Source organism: Penicillium paradoxum (assembly GCF_028828445.1).
Source record: "Penicillium paradoxum strain IBT 22861 chromosome Unknown utg000006l_segment0_segment0, whole genome shotgun sequence".
In the NCBI taxonomy this organism is placed as follows: domain Eukaryota; kingdom Fungi; phylum Ascomycota; class Eurotiomycetes; order Eurotiales; family Aspergillaceae; genus Penicillium; species Penicillium paradoxum.
In genome coordinates this window covers 1,105,143-1,125,159 of record NW_026643184.1, presented here as the reverse complement: position 1 = coordinate 1,125,159, position 20,017 = coordinate 1,105,143, and the positions used below count along the sequence as shown (strand labels likewise).

The following is a 20,017-nucleotide window of genomic DNA, read 5'->3' as shown; positions in this document are numbered from 1 at the left end:
GATGCCTGAGGCTACAATGTCGGGTGTACGTCACGGGGCGGAAAATCATTTCCCCTCGAGGCAGACGCCAATTACCTCATCTTTTCCGTTGGGCGGCGGGCGCTTCCAATCGCAAGTGCGCCGAGAATCCGCTATCACGTAAAGGCCCCGCCAAACATCCAGAATTTCCAGGATCCTGCTCAATTGCGTGAGAAACGTGCCCATTATTTGTTGGGGTAAAGAGGTCCCGATGCGTGATTTCTAACGAATAACAATGCCCAACCGAGAAAACGTGCAGAACGGATGTTCAAGGGGAAAGACACGAGTTGGGAAAAATGTTACCCCGCAACTCAATGATCCAGGTACGCACCGAAAGAGGGCCCCTCTGGAGATATGGAGCTTCCAAGACATCTCTTGTCACCGGGCCGGGGACATGCGCACGAATTGCAAAGACTCAGCCCTGGAGGTGCAATTAGCCTTAGTCAAACCCCGTCAAATTTGTCAAATTTGTCAAACCTGCCAAACCTTTTCCCCCAATGGCGAAAATCCCCCGGAAACAAGCCACCGGTGGATCTAGGACGAAGTAGTCGATCACGATGCGATCTGGGGGACACCATTGGGGCTGGAACATTGAGAATGAGGCATTTTACCTCGATAGCATGATAAGACGCAAAACTGCAGGGAAAAATAAATTCCACCAGTTTCTTATCCCTGACGCTTGGAGTGGGTTCGTGGGTTTGCCATGACACATTGCATTCCACGACGTTCGATATCGCATCATACCTGCGCTGAAGGATAGTAAAACCTCTCAGGTGACCATCGTATCCTTCTCTATTTTCAGATTCAAACTCTGCAAGTCACCCGCGCTGTTTTTGCCCCTGTTCCTGTACACTAGCCCAACGCCTCAGCCACGTTCCAGACCTGAGGTAATTTTTCTATCGGCCCGCATGACGCAGCGGCATTTTTTCATTCGGCTTGAGCTCGGAAGGAGGGGCGATAGCTTCCAATCAGCTTCGAGAGCGTCGCCGGTTGTTAGTCAAAAGTGGACGGAGCATGAGCAGTTGGGGTGGAGTTGGCGGATGTGAATGGGCTTCGAGACTCGGGGATACGGTTGAACCCCCCCGCCTAGCATCGGTTATGACTGGTCAAGGATTGCGGGACATATGTAATAATAATAGAATACATCAAAGTAGTAAAAGTGATTTAGGAATTTGCCATTTTCTGACCGAATAGAGAACGCTCCTGAAAAGGGTGGAAGAATCAAGTTTGTTATAAAAAGACCAGGGTTCCCCGGATTTTCTGACCCAAGCTCATTCATCCCAATTTCCCATCACCTCAGTTCATGGCGACGATCGGTGATTATTGTCTTTGCCAGTAAGTGATAAGCTTTTGCCCTCTCCTTGCTTCCCTGTCGCCATTTGGACGAGATAAGCACATCCTTTGTGCTGCCTTATCTCATCCCACGTGCCCTCGATGATTCATCTCAGCTAATGCTCTGGACTTATATATAGCTTCTCTCATCTTTCTGCTCTTACGTGTTAAGAGGTGTTCCTCACATACGCCATCATGTCCTCTCCTGTATCTACCCTGCAGCCGGAGACTCCTACTGGCAACGGTGTAAGCTTGCCTACACACCCTCAGCCTAAGCTCTCCACGAGTCAGGATGGAAGCTCCGGCGCCGGCACCCCCATCGGTTTCCAGCGCTACCCTCACAACAAGCACTTGGATCATGCCGTTGGACAAGCTCTGCGCCAACCTTCCCCGCAGCCCACACACTTGGGCATCCCCGGTACCCCGCACCGTGTGCTCTCCGAAGAGGACCCGGGCTACATCGCGGCTACCTTCGAGGGCAAGCAGAAACAGATGGAACAAGGTCAGTGGAATTGATCCCGAGTATTGACATGATAGGATTGGACTAACAGGAAACAGTCATGGATCAATTGGAAGAGAAGGGGTTCTTCCCCAGTGACTTTGTCATCTCCGAGACCACTTGGTTCTATAACATGCTTGGCATCGACGACACCTACTTCCAGACCGAGTCGGTGGATGCCATCGTGACTCAGATTCTCTCCCTATATGCCGCTAAGGTCGCTGCCTATGCCCGCGATGATAAGCAGCTCGAGATCCGCTTGGACAAGGAGGCTGAGGACCATGCTGTGTACATTGATACCAGCCGGCCCGGTATGTCTTCTATGGATGGTCCTCGCTACGAGCAGCGCATCGACGAGAAGTACGTCAACCACTCCAAGGGTGCCAACAGCTACCGTGTGGAGACTTTCCGCTCGCCCACCACTCTGCCGGGTGACAATGGCCAGCAGCTGCGCTGCTACTTCGTGTACAAGTGCCAGTTCGTCAACCCCAACCCTTCACCCAATGAGACCAACATCGATATCATTGGTGAGAAGCGCTTCTTGCAGAAGGCCACCCCCAACACCAAGGCCATCTACCAAGAAATTATCACTACTGCTGTGGGTCGCTCCGGTCCCGTCATCGAGATGTTTGAGATCGAGGGCAGCCGTGAAAAGCGTCTGGTGATTGCCTACCGCCAGGGATCCGCCATGGGTCTGTTCAGCGCTCTGTCGGATTTGTACCACTACTACCGTTTGACCAGCTCGCGCAAGTACCTGGAGAACTTCTCCAACGGAATCACTGTGATTTCGCTCTATCTGCGTCCCTCGGACAATTCCGCGATTTCAGCCAAGCACCCTCCCATTGAGGCCGCTATCCACCAGATCATGAAGGAGGTCTCCCTTCTTTACTGTATCCCCCAGAACCGCTTCCAGGGTCACTTTGCCAGTGGCCGTCTGAGCTTGCAAGAAACCATCTACGCTCACTGCGCGTGGGTGTTTGTACAGCAGTTCCTTAACCGTTTGGGCTCAGAATACACTTCGTTGTCTGCTCTGTTGGATAGCAACAACAGCGTTCACGCAGAGCTGCTTTCCAAGATCAAGAAGCGTCTGCGTACTGAGACTTTCACTGCCGATTACATCTTCGAGATCATCAACAAATACCCCGAGCTGATCCACAAGCTCTACCTTGACTTCGCCAACACCCACTACGTTCAGACCCAGGACTCTGGCGATGACTTCCTCCCCACCCTCAGCTACCTGCGTCTCCAGGTCGATGAGGTCCTCGACGGTGCCAAGCTGAAGCAGCTGATTCGTAGCACCGCCGTCAACGAGCACGACGAGATGGTCATGACCTCCTTCCGCGTGTTCAACTCCTCCATCCTCAAGACCAACTTTTTCACACCCACCAAGGTGGCTCTCAGCTTCCGCTTGAAGCCGGACTTCTTGCCAGAGCACGAGTATCCCCAGCCCCTGTACGGCATGTTCTTGGTCATCAGCTCCGAGTTCCGCGGTTTCCACCTGCGTTTCCGTGACATCGCTCGTGGTGGTATCCGTATTGTCAAGAGCCGGAACGGCGAAGCGTACAACATCAACGCTCGCTCATTGTTCGATGAGAACTACAATTTGGCCAACACCCAACAGCGCAAGAACAAGGATATCCCCGAAGGCGGTGCTAAGGGTGTCATTCTCTTGGATGCCGATCACCAGGACAAGGCGCGGGTCGCCTTCGAGAAGTACATCGACAGTATCCTTGATTTGCTTCTGCCTCCCGTCAGCCCCGGTATCAAGGACCCTATCGTTGATTTGCACGGCAAGGACGAGATTCTGTTCATGGGTCCCGATGAGAACACCGCTGAGCTCGTCAACTGGGCCACCGAGCACGCTCGCATCCGTGGCGCTCCCTGGTGGAAGTCGTTCTTCACTGGCAAGAGCCCCAAGCTGGGTGGTATTCCCCACGACGCTTACGGCATGACCACCCTCTCGGTTCGCCAGTACGTGCTGGGAATCCAGCGCAAGCTGGGCATCGACCCCTCCACACAGCTCAAGCTGCAGACCGGTGGTCCCGACGGTGATCTCGGATCCAACGAGATTATGCTCGCCAACGAGAAGTACGGAGCTATTGTCGATGGATCCGGTGTGATCTATGATCCTACCGGTCTCAACCACGAAGAGCTTATCCGCCTGGCCAAGAAGCGCGCTATGATCTCAGAGTTCGATATGACCAAGCTGTCGCCCGAGGGCTACCGCGTTCTTGTCGATGAGACGAACATCAAGCTTCCCAGCGGCGAGGTTGTCCACAACGGCATGGTCTTCCGTAACACCTACCACCTGCGCTCACAGGAGAAGTTCGATGTGTTCGTCCCTTGCGGTGGTCGTCCCGAGTCCATCGACCTGGCCTCCGTCGGAAAGCTCATCAAGGACAACAAGTCCATCATCCCCTTCATTGTCGAAGGCGCCAACCTGTTCATCACCCAGGACGCCAAGCTGCGCCTCGAGAAGGCTGGCTGCATTCTGTACAAGGATGCCTCCGCCAACAAGGGTGGTGTGACTTCTTCTTCCCTGGAGGTCCTCGCCTCGTTGTCCTTCAACGATGAGGAGTTCGTCGAGCACATGTGCATCCGTGAGGACGGCACTGTCCCCGAATTCTACCAGGCCTATGTCAAGGAAGTCCAGCAAGTCATTCAGTCGAATGCCGCCCTCGAGTTCGAGGCCATCTGGCGCGAACACCAGCAGACCGGTGTGCTGCGCAGTGTGCTCAGTGATCGTCTCAGCTTGGCCATCACCAAGCTTGACGAGGAGCTCCAGACCACCGAGCTTTGGGACAATGTTGCACTCCGTCGCTCTGTTCTTGGTGACGCTCTGCCCCGTCGTCTGTTGGACAAGATCGGTCTGGAGACCATCTTGGGACGTGTATGTTTACCCCTCCTCCAAACATTTTGTCAATGAACCCCCCCGCTAACAAATCCCAGGTCCCCGAGAACTACCTCCGTGCCATCTTCGGCAGCTACTTGGCCAGTCGTTTCGTGTACGAGTACGGCAACCAGCCCAGCCAGTTCTCCTTCTTCGACTTCATGACCAAGCGCCTCGCTATGATCCAGTCCTAAACTTTTGGAAATGAGACGTTCCTTTTGCGAGAATTCCTGTTTTTGACATTATTTTGACATTGTTGTGATTCCTTTGTGACCAGAAAGAATTCTGGGTCAACGAAATACTTAATATGGAACGAAAAAAAAAGATCTGTTCCCTTGACGAATGTATGGTTAGAAAAGTTTGGCGAGAGAGACCCATTAGGTATTGCGATCCTTTAGAATCGGAATTCCCACTTTGAGATTGGTAGTTTTGACTATAGCATCGGAAATGATATTATATTTATAACGATCACCCTACCCTCACCTCCATTTATTCTGAGATACCGACTCGGCCATAATCAGCACAATACTCACTGCCTAGAAAGACGTCAGTAAAGTTGGAAGAGAAGAAAACACCTCAACCCATATATGGCAAAAAGACTTACCAGTAATAAATCCACACCTTCCGCAACCTCAGCCTCCCACCGCGGCCTCGACTTCGGTTTCGATTTGCTGTAATCCATAAAATTATGCCGCGTAACATGGATAATCTTATGATTCCCCATCATCACACTCGTCCCCGACACACCTAGCTGCAAAACCTTCAACTCAACCTTCGACCCACAAGCACCGATCCCAGAACCAGGCGCACAAGCCGAAGACCCAGCCAACGAGTACGATGCCGGCGCCGGCTCCTGCGGCGGCTCAATCGCATCAAGCAGATCCCGCAATTCGTTCGGCGAATCCCGCCGAACAGAGGCATAAGAAGGCAACGTCGAGTCCTCCGCAGGTCTGGACGTCGATACAGAATCTGGAATGGATGTCTCTTTCTCTCTTGGTAGATTCCCATTTCTTTCTAACGCACTATACGGCGGCGGTTCGTCCAATGCTACCCTCGTCGCGCGTAGCGCATTCACAAATCGCACATCAAGCCGAAACCCACCACTCCCGACGCCGACTTTGCTCCCCGGCCCTTCCCCGGTCCACGGCATGGACGCTTCTAATATATCGCCTGGTTTTCCGGGAATCCGGACGCCCCACCTCCGCACCCCGGATAGCCAAATCCGTCTTAGTAGCAGGATGGGCGTATCCTCCGTATCGCAGATTATGCGCGCTGTGTTGGGCCATGGCTTGCTGCATACTGTGTAGAGGGGGACTTGTCTATCCGGGCTGTCGGGGGGTTCGTGGGCGCGTAGACGGTGGATGGTGAAGGTGTGGATGGGGTTGTCTTCTTGGGGGTGGGAGATGCTTAGTGTGGTTGCGGTGTTTGTGAGGCGGTCTGGGGGTGGGGAGAGGAGGTGGTGGGCTTGGAGAGCTATGGGTGTTGCGGGGGCTGTGAGGGGGGTGGATTTCGGCATTAAGGATCTGGGGGTGGATGTGGGGATTGGCGTTGGGGGGGGGGTTTCAAGAGTCAATACAATAGGGATTTGTGTTGTTGGAGATTGGATCCTATTGAGGGAAGAGTTGGAGAGATTGATGTTGGTGTTGATGTGGGGGCGGGTGTGCCGGATGGCTGGTGGAGACGGGATTGCCTAATTGGGAAGTATAGAATCCAGACTGTAGTTGGGTATTTGTACTGAAATCCATGGAGAGTTGGTTATGATCTACAAATGTGTTCTGAATTGAATAAACCGCTTAATCAAATCTTTCCAGGACATCAAATGCTTGTGCTAAAAGTGATATGTAGCCCGAAAACGCTGGCAGGTACTCTGAAAACCTCTAAACTGATCTCTCCGAGAAAAATTGGACTTCTCGTGGTATGGTCACTTGTTGCGTCCGTAATCTCGATAAAACACCTGGATAATCAACCAAGCAACCAGACTCTTCTGTGCCAATTTGTCCATAACATGCCGAACATGCTCATCTCTGCTAAATGTACGTTCCCTCATGCCAACCCGAGCGAAAAGCTGCAGATCCGAATGCGCTTCTTCAAGCTTCTGACTCAAAGCTATCGTCCGGTCTTCTGAAAACGCAAACGAGGTCCCCAAAATCACATATAAGCGGCTAATCGGATGTTGCTTCGGAGACTTCCAATCAACAGCTAGCCAATGCGGCAGCATTGTCCAGGGAATCCGACGAAGCTTCATGACCGGTTCCAACCATTCTTCAGGGCTCACGCGGGCTCTTTTCCCACTAACAGCGTGGACACATCCATGAGCCTCTATAGCCAGATGGCTGAGCAAACGATCAACTACCACATCCACAGGAACCTCATCTATAGTGACTTCCATCTCTGGAAACGTCATCCGTGTGGCAATCTTCCATTTCCAGGATGGATCGAGGGCGATCACAGCCGCTACTATTGTGGATGGAGTAGACATAGGCATGCTGTATCCCGGGAATGGAACATTTTGAGCGGGCCCGATGATAGAAGGCCGGATGATAAGGAACTTTTCTTTTGCGGAGTGTTGTTCAAATTGGTGCAGTAGCAGTCGTTCTGTTAGATGTTTGGCATAGGCATAGGCCCATGGGAAATCTTCTGCTTCGTATGCATCGCTTGTGCCGTGTTTGCGCACCGCGTCCCATTCGATCGTTGGGTTTCCTTGCTTTTCGAGGCTGTAGAAATCCTCTTTGATCTCTATGTCAGAGGGAGGCGCCTCGCTGCGAGAATAGACATGGGTGTTTGCGTACGCCGAGGAGACGTAGACGAATCGATCAAGGTTCTTGCAGGTAAATGCAAATTCTGCGATAGCTTCGCTTGCCCCGATAATCAGTGCTGACAAGCTGTGAAGGCGCTTTGCTAGACTGATTGAAGATGCGGCATGGATGATGATGTTAATGGCCGATCGTAGGGTTTCTAATTCCGTTTGCGAAAGCCCCATTCCTGGTAGGAGGATATCTCCGTTGAGTATAGTCAGATGAGATGGATTGCAGAGCTTCTCGACCATGTCGAGTGGCAGGAATTCTTCCCATTTCCGTCGAAGCTTTCTATATAACGCTGGTTAGCGAGATGGTTTTCTCTGGAAGTGTTCATAAATGCGACATACTCCTCTCCCCCTCGACAGAGCAAGAATATATGATCCACCGATGAACAACTGAGCAGGCGATGCACAATAGCAGTCCCTAGGAAACCAGATCCACCGGTTATGAGAATGACTTTGCCATTATAGTATTCCCACATCTTTGAGGATTGGGTTCGGTATAGTATCCAGTGAAGGGAGAATAAGAAGAGTATTATGGTGAACCAATGGATGGTTCTTCTGAGCCCGCGATCTATGAAGGTCCAAGCTGGCTGTGTGATAGTCTGCAAGTGACTGATACTTAGTCTTAAATACGTGAATCCTTCATACTTAGGCCTTGGTGACGTTTAGCCCAAGTTCTTCTACTCCCTTGCATCTCTGAACCTTAAAAGAATCAAGATATCAGGTAGTAAGCTGCATGGCGGAGTTAAACTCCTCCAAATCACATAGGATGCGCCTGCATCACTCCTCCATTCTTCCAATCGACCAGAACTGCAGATCTATTTTGCTTGATTTCGCAAGGCGACCTTGCAGTTGCTAAAATATCATCATGAGCTCAGCGAGTGACTGACTTTGGTCATCATGAGTTGAGAGAATAGAGCGAATAGCGGTTCATACAGCCTATCTAACTATACGGATGACATGTAGTGTGGTTTGGTCTAGTATATCCCCCGGTGGCATATGGCCGGTCAGAACCCCAGTGTTTCCCCCGGAAAGATCGTAGATAGTCCAATCGATCCTGCGTTTCAAGTCCCACAATGCTCGGTCCACTTTGGGTTCCTGCCTATGTAGGATGATGCGGCGTTCACTCATTCCCATCGCTGTTGCAGTTCAGCGGTGAGTGCTGAGATAGAGCCATATCCCAACGCCGGGCATAGGACTGTACGGAGTGTGGAGTATCTAACGTGAGATCCGAGAATACTTTTCCTTTGACCCACAGTCGCGAGTGAGATGGAACTCTCCGTTTTCTATTGACTTGGCAGTGATCAAGGCGCATCAAACCGGATAGAATCGGATGAACCGTTTTGCCGAGGTCATACGATATAGGATTCTCGCCCAGACTGTACGATGGCATGTTGTCTTAAACATCCTCTACATAGGATTCCCCCGCCTTGGCCCTTGACAACTGGATGCTAGAATTCCAACGGCCATCACGATGATTGCCCCAACTGTTGGGTGGAACCAAGGCCCACACGGTGCCGAGGTAATCAAAACGAGGCGCGGTCCAGACCAAGGGAAAATTCTGCATCTCAGGCAGAAGAAAAGACTTTTCTCAAGGGAATTCTGGTCGAGTTGCAATTCCAGAAGCACTGCTATGCAGTATCATGGCTCTTCAACGTGCCGATAGGATGGCTAAAGGCCTGGAGAGATCAGGTATTGGTTAGTGCGGGTTAGTGGCTGGGGAAGAAGCTTGTTTTGACAAAGAATGTGTCAGATGTCAACCGTCACTTATTTGTAAGACGGCCAAGGGGGTGCTCTTGGTCTTTCTTGGTTCTGTTCGTGGATCCAATGAAGGTCCCTCGATCAACCCAGGATCAGCCCAGGAACAGCTAACCCCGTTACGAACTCGCCCATTTCTGAAACAGCCAAGGCAATCCGTGAATTGACGCGAATAACCATGACTTCCAACTGCATTAGCGACGTGGGTCCTAGAATAATTAAGACAATTCCAATCATTCGGGCTTCGAGCCGGGTTCTCCTCATTTCAGTCAAGAGGCTGCCATCCCCCGTGGATCCGTTCTTTTTTCTTTTTTCCCTCTGTTTCTCTCCCCAGGAACATGAAGTGTCGCCGTTTGTGGGGTATTGCTTTCTCGGATCGTTGCGTATTGGGCTTGCTGCGCGAGACCGGGGTCTACTAACAAAGCCCCCTAGTTCCCTCTGATATCTCCCACCTAACCCACAAGTCCTGCAGCCACACAGCCGGCCACTTCCGGAAGAAGCCAACTTTGCCGTGCGTCTGAACGCCATGTCGGATTCGCAGCAAAATTTTGCGCCCATTCCTTCCCATCCTACTGTGGAGGATGCCGATAAGGATGGGGATGAAAAAAAAGATCACCATCCCGATGATGCCACCAACACAGATACTCTCCTTCCAGACGAGCTCGGTGTGAAACCTAATGTCTCCACTGCCCAACGATGGCGAACTGCAAGCAAGCGGGTTCGGAACCATGCAGCCACGATAGCCGAGAAGCTCGGACGACCCCACGAAAATCAGGCCGATGGTTTGGATTCGCCGATGTTACCGGAGAATTATGGAGCAACGGACGACATCAAAGGATTTGAAGCTCGCCAGGCAGCTGATGAGGAATCACGACTTCCCGGCACAGACTATGATGCACAAGCTCGTCTTTTAGTCGAAAGATTGGGGTTGGAACCCGAGCCTCGGCGTCCACGCTTTGAAGAACCACGTTCCGGTGCGACGACACCAGGAACCCCAGATGAACATGGGACAGCAACGCCCGGTGGTCCACCGGGAGGGTTGCTATCGCAATTACTTCGTGTCTATGCCAGTAATCTCCACACGGCGAGTCGGATGAGCGTGGTCTCCACGTCGTCAGAAACCGACCTCGATACAGAGAGCATGCCACCATCTGGCACAGTGACACCAGGTGGAAAGAACGACAAGTTAAAATGGTACAAAAATGCCGGCCATCGAAGACCAAATCACAGCTATACTTCTTCTCTCGTTCAGGCATCTATGGACATGGGTCGGGTCGGGGTACCCACAGCGACGGGTCCCCCACCTGCGAATCCCAAAGAACGCAAGAAGCAGAGGCGCAAGAGCAAGAAAAGCGTCAAGCTCACCGTGCACATCGCCGCTCTTCTTGCCCGTCAGCAGTACATTATGCAGCTATGCCGTGCTCTGATGAAGTACGGCGCCCCGACCCATCGACTCGAAGAGTACATGATGATGACCTCGAACGTGCTGGAAGTCAAGGCCCAGTTCCTGTACATTCCAGGATGCATGTTCATGTCATTTGATGACCCGTTGATACGCACCGCAGAGGTGAAGATTATCCGCGTGATACAGGGACTGGATCTATCCCGACTCGCGGAGACACACAGCGTCTACAAGAATGTTGTACATGACCTCGTCGGCGTCGAACAAGCCACCAACGAACTTGATCAGATCATGCAGCGCAAGCCGCGCTATAATCGCTGGCTATTGGTCTTCCTAACTGGCTGCGCCAGCGTCGCCGTCGGGCCGTACTCCTTCATGGCGCGGCCCGTCGACCTACCCATCATTTTTGTGCTGGGCTGTCTCGTGGGCTTCATGCAGCACATTATCGCGCCGAACTCGGCGACCTACTCGAACGTGCTGGAAGTCTCCGCCGCAATCCTTACTTCCTTCATCGCGCGCGCTTTCGGGAGCATTCAGCACAACGGCGAGCGGGTCTTCTGCTTCTCAGCAATGGCACAGTCCTCGATAGCTATGATCCTTCCCGGATTTGCCGTACTAAGTAGCAGTCTCGAGCTACAATCGCACCAAATGAACGCAGGCTCGATCCGGCTCGTGTTCACAATCATTTACTCGCTCTTCCTCGGGTACGGAGTTACAGTCGGGACAACGATCTACGGATTGATGGACCATAACGCGACGAATGAGTCGACATGCTCGGGTCTAGATGTATGGGGCAACGAGTATATCCAGCGATTCCCATTCGTCGCGCTCTTCTGTCTCTTCGCAGCACTGATCAATCAGTCCAAGCCTAAACAGCTCCCTGTGACCATCTTCATGGGAGTCTGTGGCTATGTTACGAACTACTTCAGTACGAAGAAACTCGGCTCGAACCAGGTCGCTAATACCGTCGGCGCATTCACGATTGGTCTGCTGGCCAATTTGTATAGTCGGCTGTGGCATGGTCATGCGGCTGCTGCTATCATCCCCGGTATCTTCACCCTCGTCCCGTCTGGTCTTGCGTCCAGTGGATCGATTATCTCCGGGTTGGAGTATGCCGAGGCAGTGGCTTCTGGTAATGTCACCAATACCAGTGCGACGTCTAATAGCTCGCTTACCTCGCTGGGCTATGGTATGATCCAGACGGCGATTGGTATTTCGGTCGGGCTGTTTATCTCGGCATTGATCGTGTATCCGCACGGGAAGAAGCGGAGCGGTATTTTCAGTTTGTAGATTCGGAGCGGGTTGTATTTGTACATTTCTCTACTTTAGCGATGCATATTTTCTCTTTCTTTGCATATAATCATTTGCGTCCTGGGGTTCGAATGGGAGAGTTTTCAAAAGGCCAAGTAATGCAGCAAACAAGAAATACTACAAAGTCAAGATAGCCCCCACGAAAGCAATCCAAGCAGGCAGATCCGCAACAGCCATCCTAATCCGATGAACACTCAACCATCGCGCCATATCCCCCGTCGCCCCAATTCCACTCTCCCCAGCATCCTCCTTGACTGCCGTATCCTCCACAATCCGCTGCACAGGCCCCGCCACAAACGGCACAAACGCCAAATGTCCCACGGCGCCCACTAGTCCCGCCCAGTAGAACGCGGAAGTCTGCAGCGGGCGCCGGGACGGGTAATGGCGGTCCAAGAAGAGAGTCGCGGCGGCGGAGGTGATCGTGCCCAAGTTCAGGGCGAGCACGGTCCACACGGCGCGGTTGAAGACGCGGCTGAACCACGTCGGCAGGATCTTGTCCGAGGGTTGCCGGATGGATGGGGTTAGGAAGGCATTGAATGCGGTGTGTTCGAGAATCGCGTGCGCGAGTGTCCCTGTGCTGGTTGCAAGTGGGAGGACGTGGAGGAGAGTGTAGGGATTGAAAATGAGTCCGGAGGCCATGGTGAGTCTGGGGGAAGTGGCTTTGTTTGGGCTTCTGGCGTTGGATATGCACAATATATGGTACTCCGTACTCCGTCCTTCAGCGGGAGTCGTACGATTTGGGGGCCATCCCCCGGATGTTCTCGTCTCCAACTTTTCCTTATCTCCGTTTGGGGGGTCCTTAACACGACTTACCAACTCCATGCATCTGCCATCCTGATACCCTGACTTGGAGAATCCTTTTTTATATATATCCTATAGGGGATCTGAGTTTATTTTCTTTTTTCATTCCTACTCCAAATGAGAAATGGGCCAAACCATCCAGGGCTCGTTATATTCCTTGATAATATCCCAGACCAGAGAAATCGATCATCTACAATGTGTACCGGAAACCCTCACAAACCGAACTAAAGGAATCCGCCTGGGCACCATGTGCAGGCTGATCAAGCTTGGTCAGGTGGAAGCGACTCAACATCTACCGAGCAGCGGCCCCAGGCATTTGGTCTTCAGAATAATTTCCGTGTGCTTTTATACCTTCTCCTATGTCTCTACTTGGCATAACTCAAGAGGCATCCCGAGGTCCAGCGCAGTCTTCCTCGGTAAAACCCTCCCCACCAAGCCTTTTCTATCGTTCGCACGATACAAATGCCGCTTGAAGTTTCAGAAAACAAACTCTGGACAACAGCTTTAGGAAAATATGTCTTTCCTAGTTTCGCTATCCATGGAAGAGACCAAGAACGATGTTTCCCCCATTTTCGGGGTCAGTGCTGGTTAAAAGTATTAAGCATTATTATGAAATATTTCACTACTTACCTTGGATAGAACTGACTTTGAGGAAAGGAAAGCCAGAAGTGACAGATCAATTTAGTGAAACCCAACTGGTTCAATGTCGACACTCCTGCCTATCTTGCATGTAGGTTTCACACACAACAGGTACTACCCCTTTGCATTTCTCATTCATTTATGATCCCTAACTTTCAAGTCTCCTAGAGGCCTTTTCCTTTTACCAACAGAGCTATGAAGCGATTCGAGCAGAATTATACACCGTATCTCTCTCTTCCAAAACAGTGTCTTCCTTTGCATGGGGGCAACAGAGATTTAGCCTGGCGCCTAGGAGATGCCGGTACAGTTTGTGGGAGCAAAGGCAAGAGAGGCAATCAGTGGACGACTTGCAAGACACCTCTTACGACCATTCTCTCCACCTCATATTAAGAATGTTAGTCCAGACAATCCCCCCTTAGCGTCCTCGCAACCCCCTACTTTCGGCGATAGAGGTTTATCTTGAGGCAAGCGTGGAGTAGAAGTAGGAGTCGGAGTAGTAAGGGTAGAGAAGAGACGGTACATAGAGGAAAGAAGGAGAGAAGGAGAGACAAGGCTGTTACTAGGCTCAGGTTAGGATTGGCTGATTGCCGCGCTCTTTCAAATCAACAACTGTTTCCATTTTGGGCAATCTGATGCCTGGATCTTTAGGTATTCATATTCAGAGATTCTAATGATTTTGGTCTAAAGGAGAAGGGCGATCAGGGAGGTTCCCTTTTTCGGGGGATCAACTCATTAAGCAGAAATCAGGCATCAACCAGGTAGGGTGCGAGGACGCCGAGGGGGGTTATCTGGTCCAACCACTCGATATTAAGCCTGAGGGGGTGGCTGATCTAGAATACGCCCCGAGGCCGCTCATTGCTTGCCGGTTTCGTTCCCAAAGAAAGGATCAGCCTAGGATCAACGCATCGCCTATTACTTCCCGAAATGATTTGCATTATTTCACCAGGTATCCAGTCAGGTCTTCACACGCGGCATGGCTTAAAGTTATGCTTCTTGAGAGTCAATCAAAGGTACGCTGGGTGTGAACTTGCGGGTCCGGATTCCGAAAAGGGCAATCGAAACCAGTGAACAGCGGAGGATAGGAAAACTCAACCCGGAGGTTCGTTTCTTAAAAGAGCTCGCTGTTGCTCTGTGCATTCTTTTATTCAGAGCTGTTTGCAGTCGATTGAGCTAAAATGCACCAGGATCTTGCCAATCCCGTCAATGAGTTGACTCATTCTCATCGGCCAACGAACTCCGATCTACATCTAATCCCAGGGCCCGATATAGAACTAGAGCCACTTCCCATAAGAGACAGCCAATGCCATGGATTATCTGATGACAATATCCCAGGACCCCGGGAGTTTTCCCTGCCGCCGGTAGACCAAGGCAAAGATGCCTGGCTATGCCTAGTGGGCGGCTTTGTTCTAGAGGTGGTAGTCTGGGGTACGTTCGATTCTGTTCCAATGTTGCTGCCCTAGAATGACTTTTTAAAGGCTTCGCTGTCTCATTCGGTGTGCTCCAGGACTACTACACCCAGAATGAGCCATTCTCTCGTAATATCTCTGGCGTGTCCGTGATAGGATCATGCTGCCTGGTATGCGGGATCTGTGCTATTCCAGACTTCATTACTAATATGGCATTAGGGTGTTCTATATCTCGCCTCCCCCATCAGCCTTTTTATTCTTCAACGCTGGCCACATATCTGTCGCATGAGCAGTTTAGTCGGCCTGGCGATTGCTGTCATCGGCGTTTTATCATCCTCGTTTGCCACGAACGTGTGGCAACTCATTATCACCCAAGGCATTATATACCCAGTCGGGGCATGTATGCTCTACTACCCGGTTCTGCTCTTTATTGATGAATGGTTCATCCGGAGGAAAGGACTTGCGTTTGGGATATGCTGGGTAAGTCTGCTTTTCATACAGTCAAAGGTAAAAGACTAAATCATCTTAAGGCTGGGAGCGGCGTCGCAGGCACGGTATTCCCATTTCTCGTCCGCTGGATGCTCTCCCGATTTTCTTTCAAGGTCACTATGTGGGCCTGGTCCGTGGGCATTATCCTTCTTGTGTGTCCCTTTTTGCCATTCGTGAAGCCGCGGATCCCAGTCAGCGCCACCCAGACCCCAAGGCCACAACAGCTGAGCTTTGGATTTCTTCGATCTCGGCCGTTTATCATTTTCCAAATTGGGAGTCTGCTGCAAAGTCTAGGATGTTTCGCTCCTTCACTTTATTTGCCGACCTATGCTCGGGTAGTTGCTCGGGAAAGCAGCTTCGGCACTACGGCCCCCTTGACGTCTTTGAATGCTGGCACGGTAATAGGGTTTGTATTGGTTGGCTATTTCATCGACCACTGGCATGCTGCGACTGTGATCTTTGTTAGTACTGTCTGCACTGTTCTAAGTGTTTTTGTGATATGGGGTCTGTCTGTGTCTCTACCACCTCTTTGTGTTTTTGCCCTGCTATATGGCATTTTTGCCGGCAGCGCCGGTGCCACTTGGCCTGGCATTGCTAGGATAGTTAGGAGTGTCGACGAGACAGCTCCGGTGGGATTGGTCCTGGGAATTCTTACAGCTGGTCGCGGAGTTGGCTCCATAGTGTGTGGACCTATCAGCGCAGCCTTGATCAACGCAAACTGGCCTTGGACTGGGCATTCTGGGGGCTTGGGATATGGGACGAGTTTTGGGGGTCTTATTGTTTTCACTGGAGCCACTGCTTCTTTTGGGGTACTGGGGTTCGCAGCACGGAAATGTGGATTCCTTCAATGAGGTCTCAGTGACGATATTTCAAGTGATTGATGCTTGTGCCTTTTCAGTATAATCTCAAATCCGTGCACTTTTTAGAATTCCATTCACAAAAGAATGTGTTCATTGCGCAAGGCCTTAAGACAAAATCTAAGCGACTGTCATGTTAGCCCCTGTCCTTTCCTAACTTCTGCTAATATCCATTTGCCCTAATATAAGAAAGGGAGAGACAGAGACCTCCAACTCATCTCTGTTTCTCTTCCCAACTACACTTTTCCATCTTCAATCCCCAAATTCGCGTTCATTCCCAGTCTCTCACCTTACCACATCAGCGCGTCAAGCGCCATCATTCTCCCAATGTGCTGGGGATGGTGAAAGTGGTGGTAATAGGCTGCTTCCGAAAATGGTCCTAAACAGAGTGGACTCTCAGGTCATATTCCGCAAAACGTGGGCTTGCCTTCCTCCAATAAAATGCTTAAGCGAAAGATCAAAGACCTAGGGGTGAGTCAGGACTCACGTACGCGAACTTGGACTCTGTTAACACGATACTACAGGTCATGCTTGGAGGTCAACTCGAATTTTCCAAAGAATGTCGGGATCAGTCAACACCAAGTGGTCAAACCCAGCATAAAGAGTCAAAGATTTAGCAACATCAACGAATGATCTTAGAATCATGGAGGTTCCGCAATAGAGACAAGAACACATGTCAAACGAGCGAATGGGCTGGTCATTCAAGGAAAAATGGCATGGAGACTTTCTTTCAAAGCTGACTCTTTGAGTAACGACAGAAAGAGAGAGTGACTTCAATCAGCGGCGATTTATTTATTTCTTTTCCTTTTGAGCCGTAATCATAGTCTAATCAAATCAAATGGTGTATAGTATTGTAGCAGAACACAAGAGACAGAATGACTCAAAAATATCAATCCTACAACAAGAGCTTAGTTACATCCACCACCCGACTCAGCTCATCCACAGTCTCCTTCCACACCTGAGTCTGCATCCTCCGGCCCTCCTCGGTCTCCCCATATCTCGCAAACGGAGCCACTTTACCATCACTCAAATACCGTCCATTCGAGCTGTCACCAGCCAGTACCGCTGAATGAACAAGGTTCCGAGCACCCATAGAGACAGAACGACCTATAACCCTCTTCATACCTGAAAGAACCTTTGCAAAGGCTCCCTCAGCCGTGCGATGTAATTCAGACCCATAGCAGAGACCGGGGTTGACGAGATTGAGAATTGCACCATGAGACATACTTCGGTGATTGCTGACAAGCTCCAGGAAGAAGAGCTGGTATAGCAGCTTCGACGTGTAGTAGCGATCACCCATGTCAAAGTGTGTCTTGTCATCCAGCACATGAATGAGTGGAACTCCCTTATTGTTGGAGATCTGCGCTTCTTTGAATTTTGCCCACGCGGCAGTCTCGCTGCTGACAATTGATATCACCGGATGGGGCTGTGTCGGGTTTGCTGCAGCCTGATTATTGAGCTCGGGAAGGAGAAGCAGAGTCAGAAGAGCAGTGCTCAGCCAGTTTATCTGGATACTTGACTCGTGGGATGTTGATGGGGTTGCAACATAGTGGAAGTTGGCAACGCCTGCGTTGAGGAGGGCAAAGTCGATATGAATGCCGGATTCTCGGAGACGCTTGACAAAGCTTATGATACTAGCATACTTGCTCATATCTAGCTCCCAGACTTCAACTACGGGTTGCTTGGTAGACTTGGATAGGGAGGCGAGGAGAGATTTGCGCGCGGCTTCGCCTTTGGAGAGGCTGCGCACGGCTAGGATGATATGGGAGAGACCGAGTCCCAGTAGCTGGGCTGATGCTTGGTAGCCTAGACCGGTATTTGAGCCTGTGACCAGGCCGGCTTTTCCTGAGAGAGAGGTGGACGAGGGTGCCTTGGGAGGGCAAACTAGGAATTGCCGGTATAGGAAACCGGGGTAGGAGTTGTAGAAAGACATATTGGAATCAATGGGGGAGGAGTATGGAAGTATGAAATTGAAATATATGCATTAGAAGGGGTACAGGGAGTTTAAATAGTCAACTTCTATACATCTTATCCTCGTCCTTTTCAAAGTGATATGTATAGGTTCCTGCGTATAGAAAACCGACGGTGCCGTTCTCGGCTGTGATTGGCTGGGCTTAAGCTTAACGCCCTGGGAACTGAAGGTGCCGTTCTCATCTCCTTTTCACAACGCTCTATATTTTACTTGAGATAGACCATGATACCGGAGATTATTCCTGAAGCCGTTCTTCCGGCTCAGTTGCTACGCTATCTCCCAACCCATCGGGTTTTGATTTGCCTGCACTGCCACTATGCCATCCAACCTGGAGCTATCGTCCGTCATCTCAAAGAGACCCACCATCTAAACCGCTTACGACGTCGGGGATTTGTCGACTATGCATCCCAGTTCAAGCTAGCACCGCTAGATGCAATTATTCTACCTGATGAAACGCAATTCCCGGTGGATGTGCTCCCAATCCATGACGGACTAGCCTGTCGGTTTGAGGGGTGCAATCACTTATGTATAACTACCAAGCGAATGAAGGCACACTGGTCAACTGTACACCATCTAAACGCTAGCGATAATGGAATATTCTGGTGTTCAGTGCCGCTGCAGACACTTTTCCGGGGAAATGCCTTGCGATACTTTACAAACCCAGCGCTGCTAGCGTCGCCAAGTGATAGTACAGACGAGCTGATGAGTGCAGGCGAAGAATCTCCAAGTACGGTAGGTAGAGGACTAAACAAATTATACGATGTTCTCTGTTTGATTGTTCTTTCCAGACCATCACAGTCCCGGATATCGATGGGCAGCAAAAAGCGTCAATTCTATCCACGCGCAACTACAACATATCGCTGAACGCCGAAAGTGCAGAACTCTTCGACCATTATTTGAACTCCACTTATAAAACGCTATCATGTGGTCCGGATACTGACAGTGCCTTCCGAGTGATTGTTCCCCAGCTGGCTACACGATTTCCGTTTCTGCTTCATGGCATGCTAGCCTGTTCAGCGCTGCATCTGGCTTCCAGCCACCCCGATAATAGAGATTATTACATGCTTCAGGCAATCCGACACCAAGATCAAGCACTCCCCGCATTTCACTTGGCAACTATGCATGTTGATAGCAGTAATTGCCAAGCAATACTGAGCTTTGCATTTTTCCTTGTCTTCTATGCGTTCAGTTCTGAAAGTGAACATGAAGTTTTATTGCTCGGCGATCAAAACGCTACCCCATCGTCGTCAAACTGGATCAGTCTTTTGCGCAATGGCTGCTCGATGCTGTGTCCTGTCTGGTCTGAACTGACCAACGGACCATTGGCATCCTTTGCAGCGCTATGGAAGGACGATCTGGACGTCACTATCAAATCTGATGATCCGTTGCTCAGGTCATTATTGTCTGTCATTTCAAATGAAAGTGTTGGCTGTGAAAGACAACCAGAGAATGAGTTGCATATATACCAGGACGCAGCCCAGAAATTAGCAGAGGCCTTTGAGTTCGCTCGACAATGCGGCTCCTCTTTGAGTATTTGGGATGCTCTAAACTCGTGGCCGATGCGAGTCTTACCCGGGTACTTTGATCTGTTAGATCGCAGCCATCCGGGCGCATTGCTACTTTTGGCTCAATACGCTGTCTTGCTAAAGCCACTCCAGAAGGAGTGGTTTCTAGGTGGTCGAGTCACGAAGCTGATTGATGAGATTGGGCGGCGACTGCAAGAGAACTGTCCATTGCAAGTTTGGCAGTTGTTTTCGGAACTTCGACGGGAATGTTTTGCTTGATATAGTGTCGTATTTGGGCTGCGTACACACCACACAGGAAGAGCACTAGATGTTGAATA

General features: G+C 50.7%; 8 protein-coding genes across 8 annotated transcripts; 4 read left to right on the top strand and 4 right to left on the bottom strand.

Moving 5' to 3' along the window:
- Positions 1-1,545: 1,545 nt before the first annotated feature.
- N7457_006889 (glutamate dehydrogenase (NAD(+))) lies at positions 1,546-4,933 on the top strand (the record flags this gene model as incomplete). Its single annotated transcript, XM_057177932.1, has 3 exons — positions 1,546-1,852; positions 1,909-4,739; positions 4,799-4,933. 3 exons carry the CDS (start codon positions 1,546-1,548, stop codon positions 4,931-4,933), a joined length of 3,273 nt encoding a protein of 1,090 aa, XP_057029676.1.
- A 285-nt stretch (positions 4,934-5,218) lies between these two features.
- N7457_006888 (uncharacterized protein) lies at positions 5,219-6,255 on the bottom strand (the record flags this gene model as incomplete). The annotated part of the gene is made up of 2 exons (XM_057177931.1): positions 5,219-5,275; positions 5,344-6,255. The coding sequence occupies 2 exons, from the start codon at positions 6,253-6,255 to the stop codon at positions 5,219-5,221; spliced, it is 969 nt and encodes a 322-aa protein (XP_057029675.1).
- Positions 6,256-6,660: 405 nt separating this feature from the next.
- On the bottom strand, positions 6,661-8,018 carry N7457_006887 (male sterility domain-containing protein; the record flags this gene model as incomplete). The annotated part of the gene is made up of 2 exons (XM_057177930.1): positions 6,661-7,825; positions 7,885-8,018. The coding sequence occupies 2 exons, from the start codon at positions 8,016-8,018 to the stop codon at positions 6,661-6,663; spliced, it is 1,299 nt and encodes a 432-aa protein (XP_057029674.1).
- A 1,805-nt stretch (positions 8,019-9,823) lies between these two features.
- N7457_006886 (threonine/serine exporter family protein) lies at positions 9,824-11,989 on the top strand (the record flags this gene model as incomplete). Its single annotated transcript, XM_057177929.1, has 1 exon — positions 9,824-11,989. The coding sequence occupies one exon, from the start codon at positions 9,824-9,826 to the stop codon at positions 11,987-11,989; it is 2,166 nt and encodes a 721-aa protein (XP_057029673.1).
- A 138-nt stretch (positions 11,990-12,127) lies between these two features.
- N7457_006885 (uncharacterized protein) lies at positions 12,128-12,649 on the bottom strand (the record flags this gene model as incomplete). Its single annotated transcript, XM_057177928.1, has 1 exon — positions 12,128-12,649. One exon carries the CDS (start codon positions 12,647-12,649, stop codon positions 12,128-12,130), a length of 522 nt encoding a protein of 173 aa, XP_057029672.1.
- Positions 12,650-14,625: 1,976 nt separating this feature from the next.
- On the top strand, positions 14,626-16,196 carry N7457_006884 (uncharacterized protein; the record flags this gene model as incomplete). The annotated part of the gene is made up of 4 exons (XM_057177927.1): positions 14,626-14,875; positions 14,926-15,026; positions 15,076-15,336; positions 15,387-16,196. The coding sequence occupies 4 exons, from the start codon at positions 14,626-14,628 to the stop codon at positions 16,194-16,196; spliced, it is 1,422 nt and encodes a 473-aa protein (XP_057029671.1).
- A 901-nt stretch (positions 16,197-17,097) lies between these two features.
- Positions 17,098-18,135, bottom strand: N7457_006883 (Short-chain dehydrogenase/reductase SDR; the record flags this gene model as incomplete). Its single annotated transcript, XM_057177926.1, has 1 exon — positions 17,098-18,135. The coding sequence occupies one exon, from the start codon at positions 18,133-18,135 to the stop codon at positions 17,098-17,100; it is 1,038 nt and encodes a 345-aa protein (XP_057029670.1).
- A 261-nt stretch (positions 18,136-18,396) lies between these two features.
- N7457_006882 (uncharacterized protein) lies at positions 18,397-19,958 on the top strand (the record flags this gene model as incomplete). The annotated part of the gene is made up of 2 exons (XM_057177925.1): positions 18,397-18,906; positions 18,963-19,958. The coding sequence occupies 2 exons, from the start codon at positions 18,397-18,399 to the stop codon at positions 19,956-19,958; spliced, it is 1,506 nt and encodes a 501-aa protein (XP_057029669.1).
- Between the last annotated feature and the right edge of the window lie 59 nt (positions 19,959-20,017).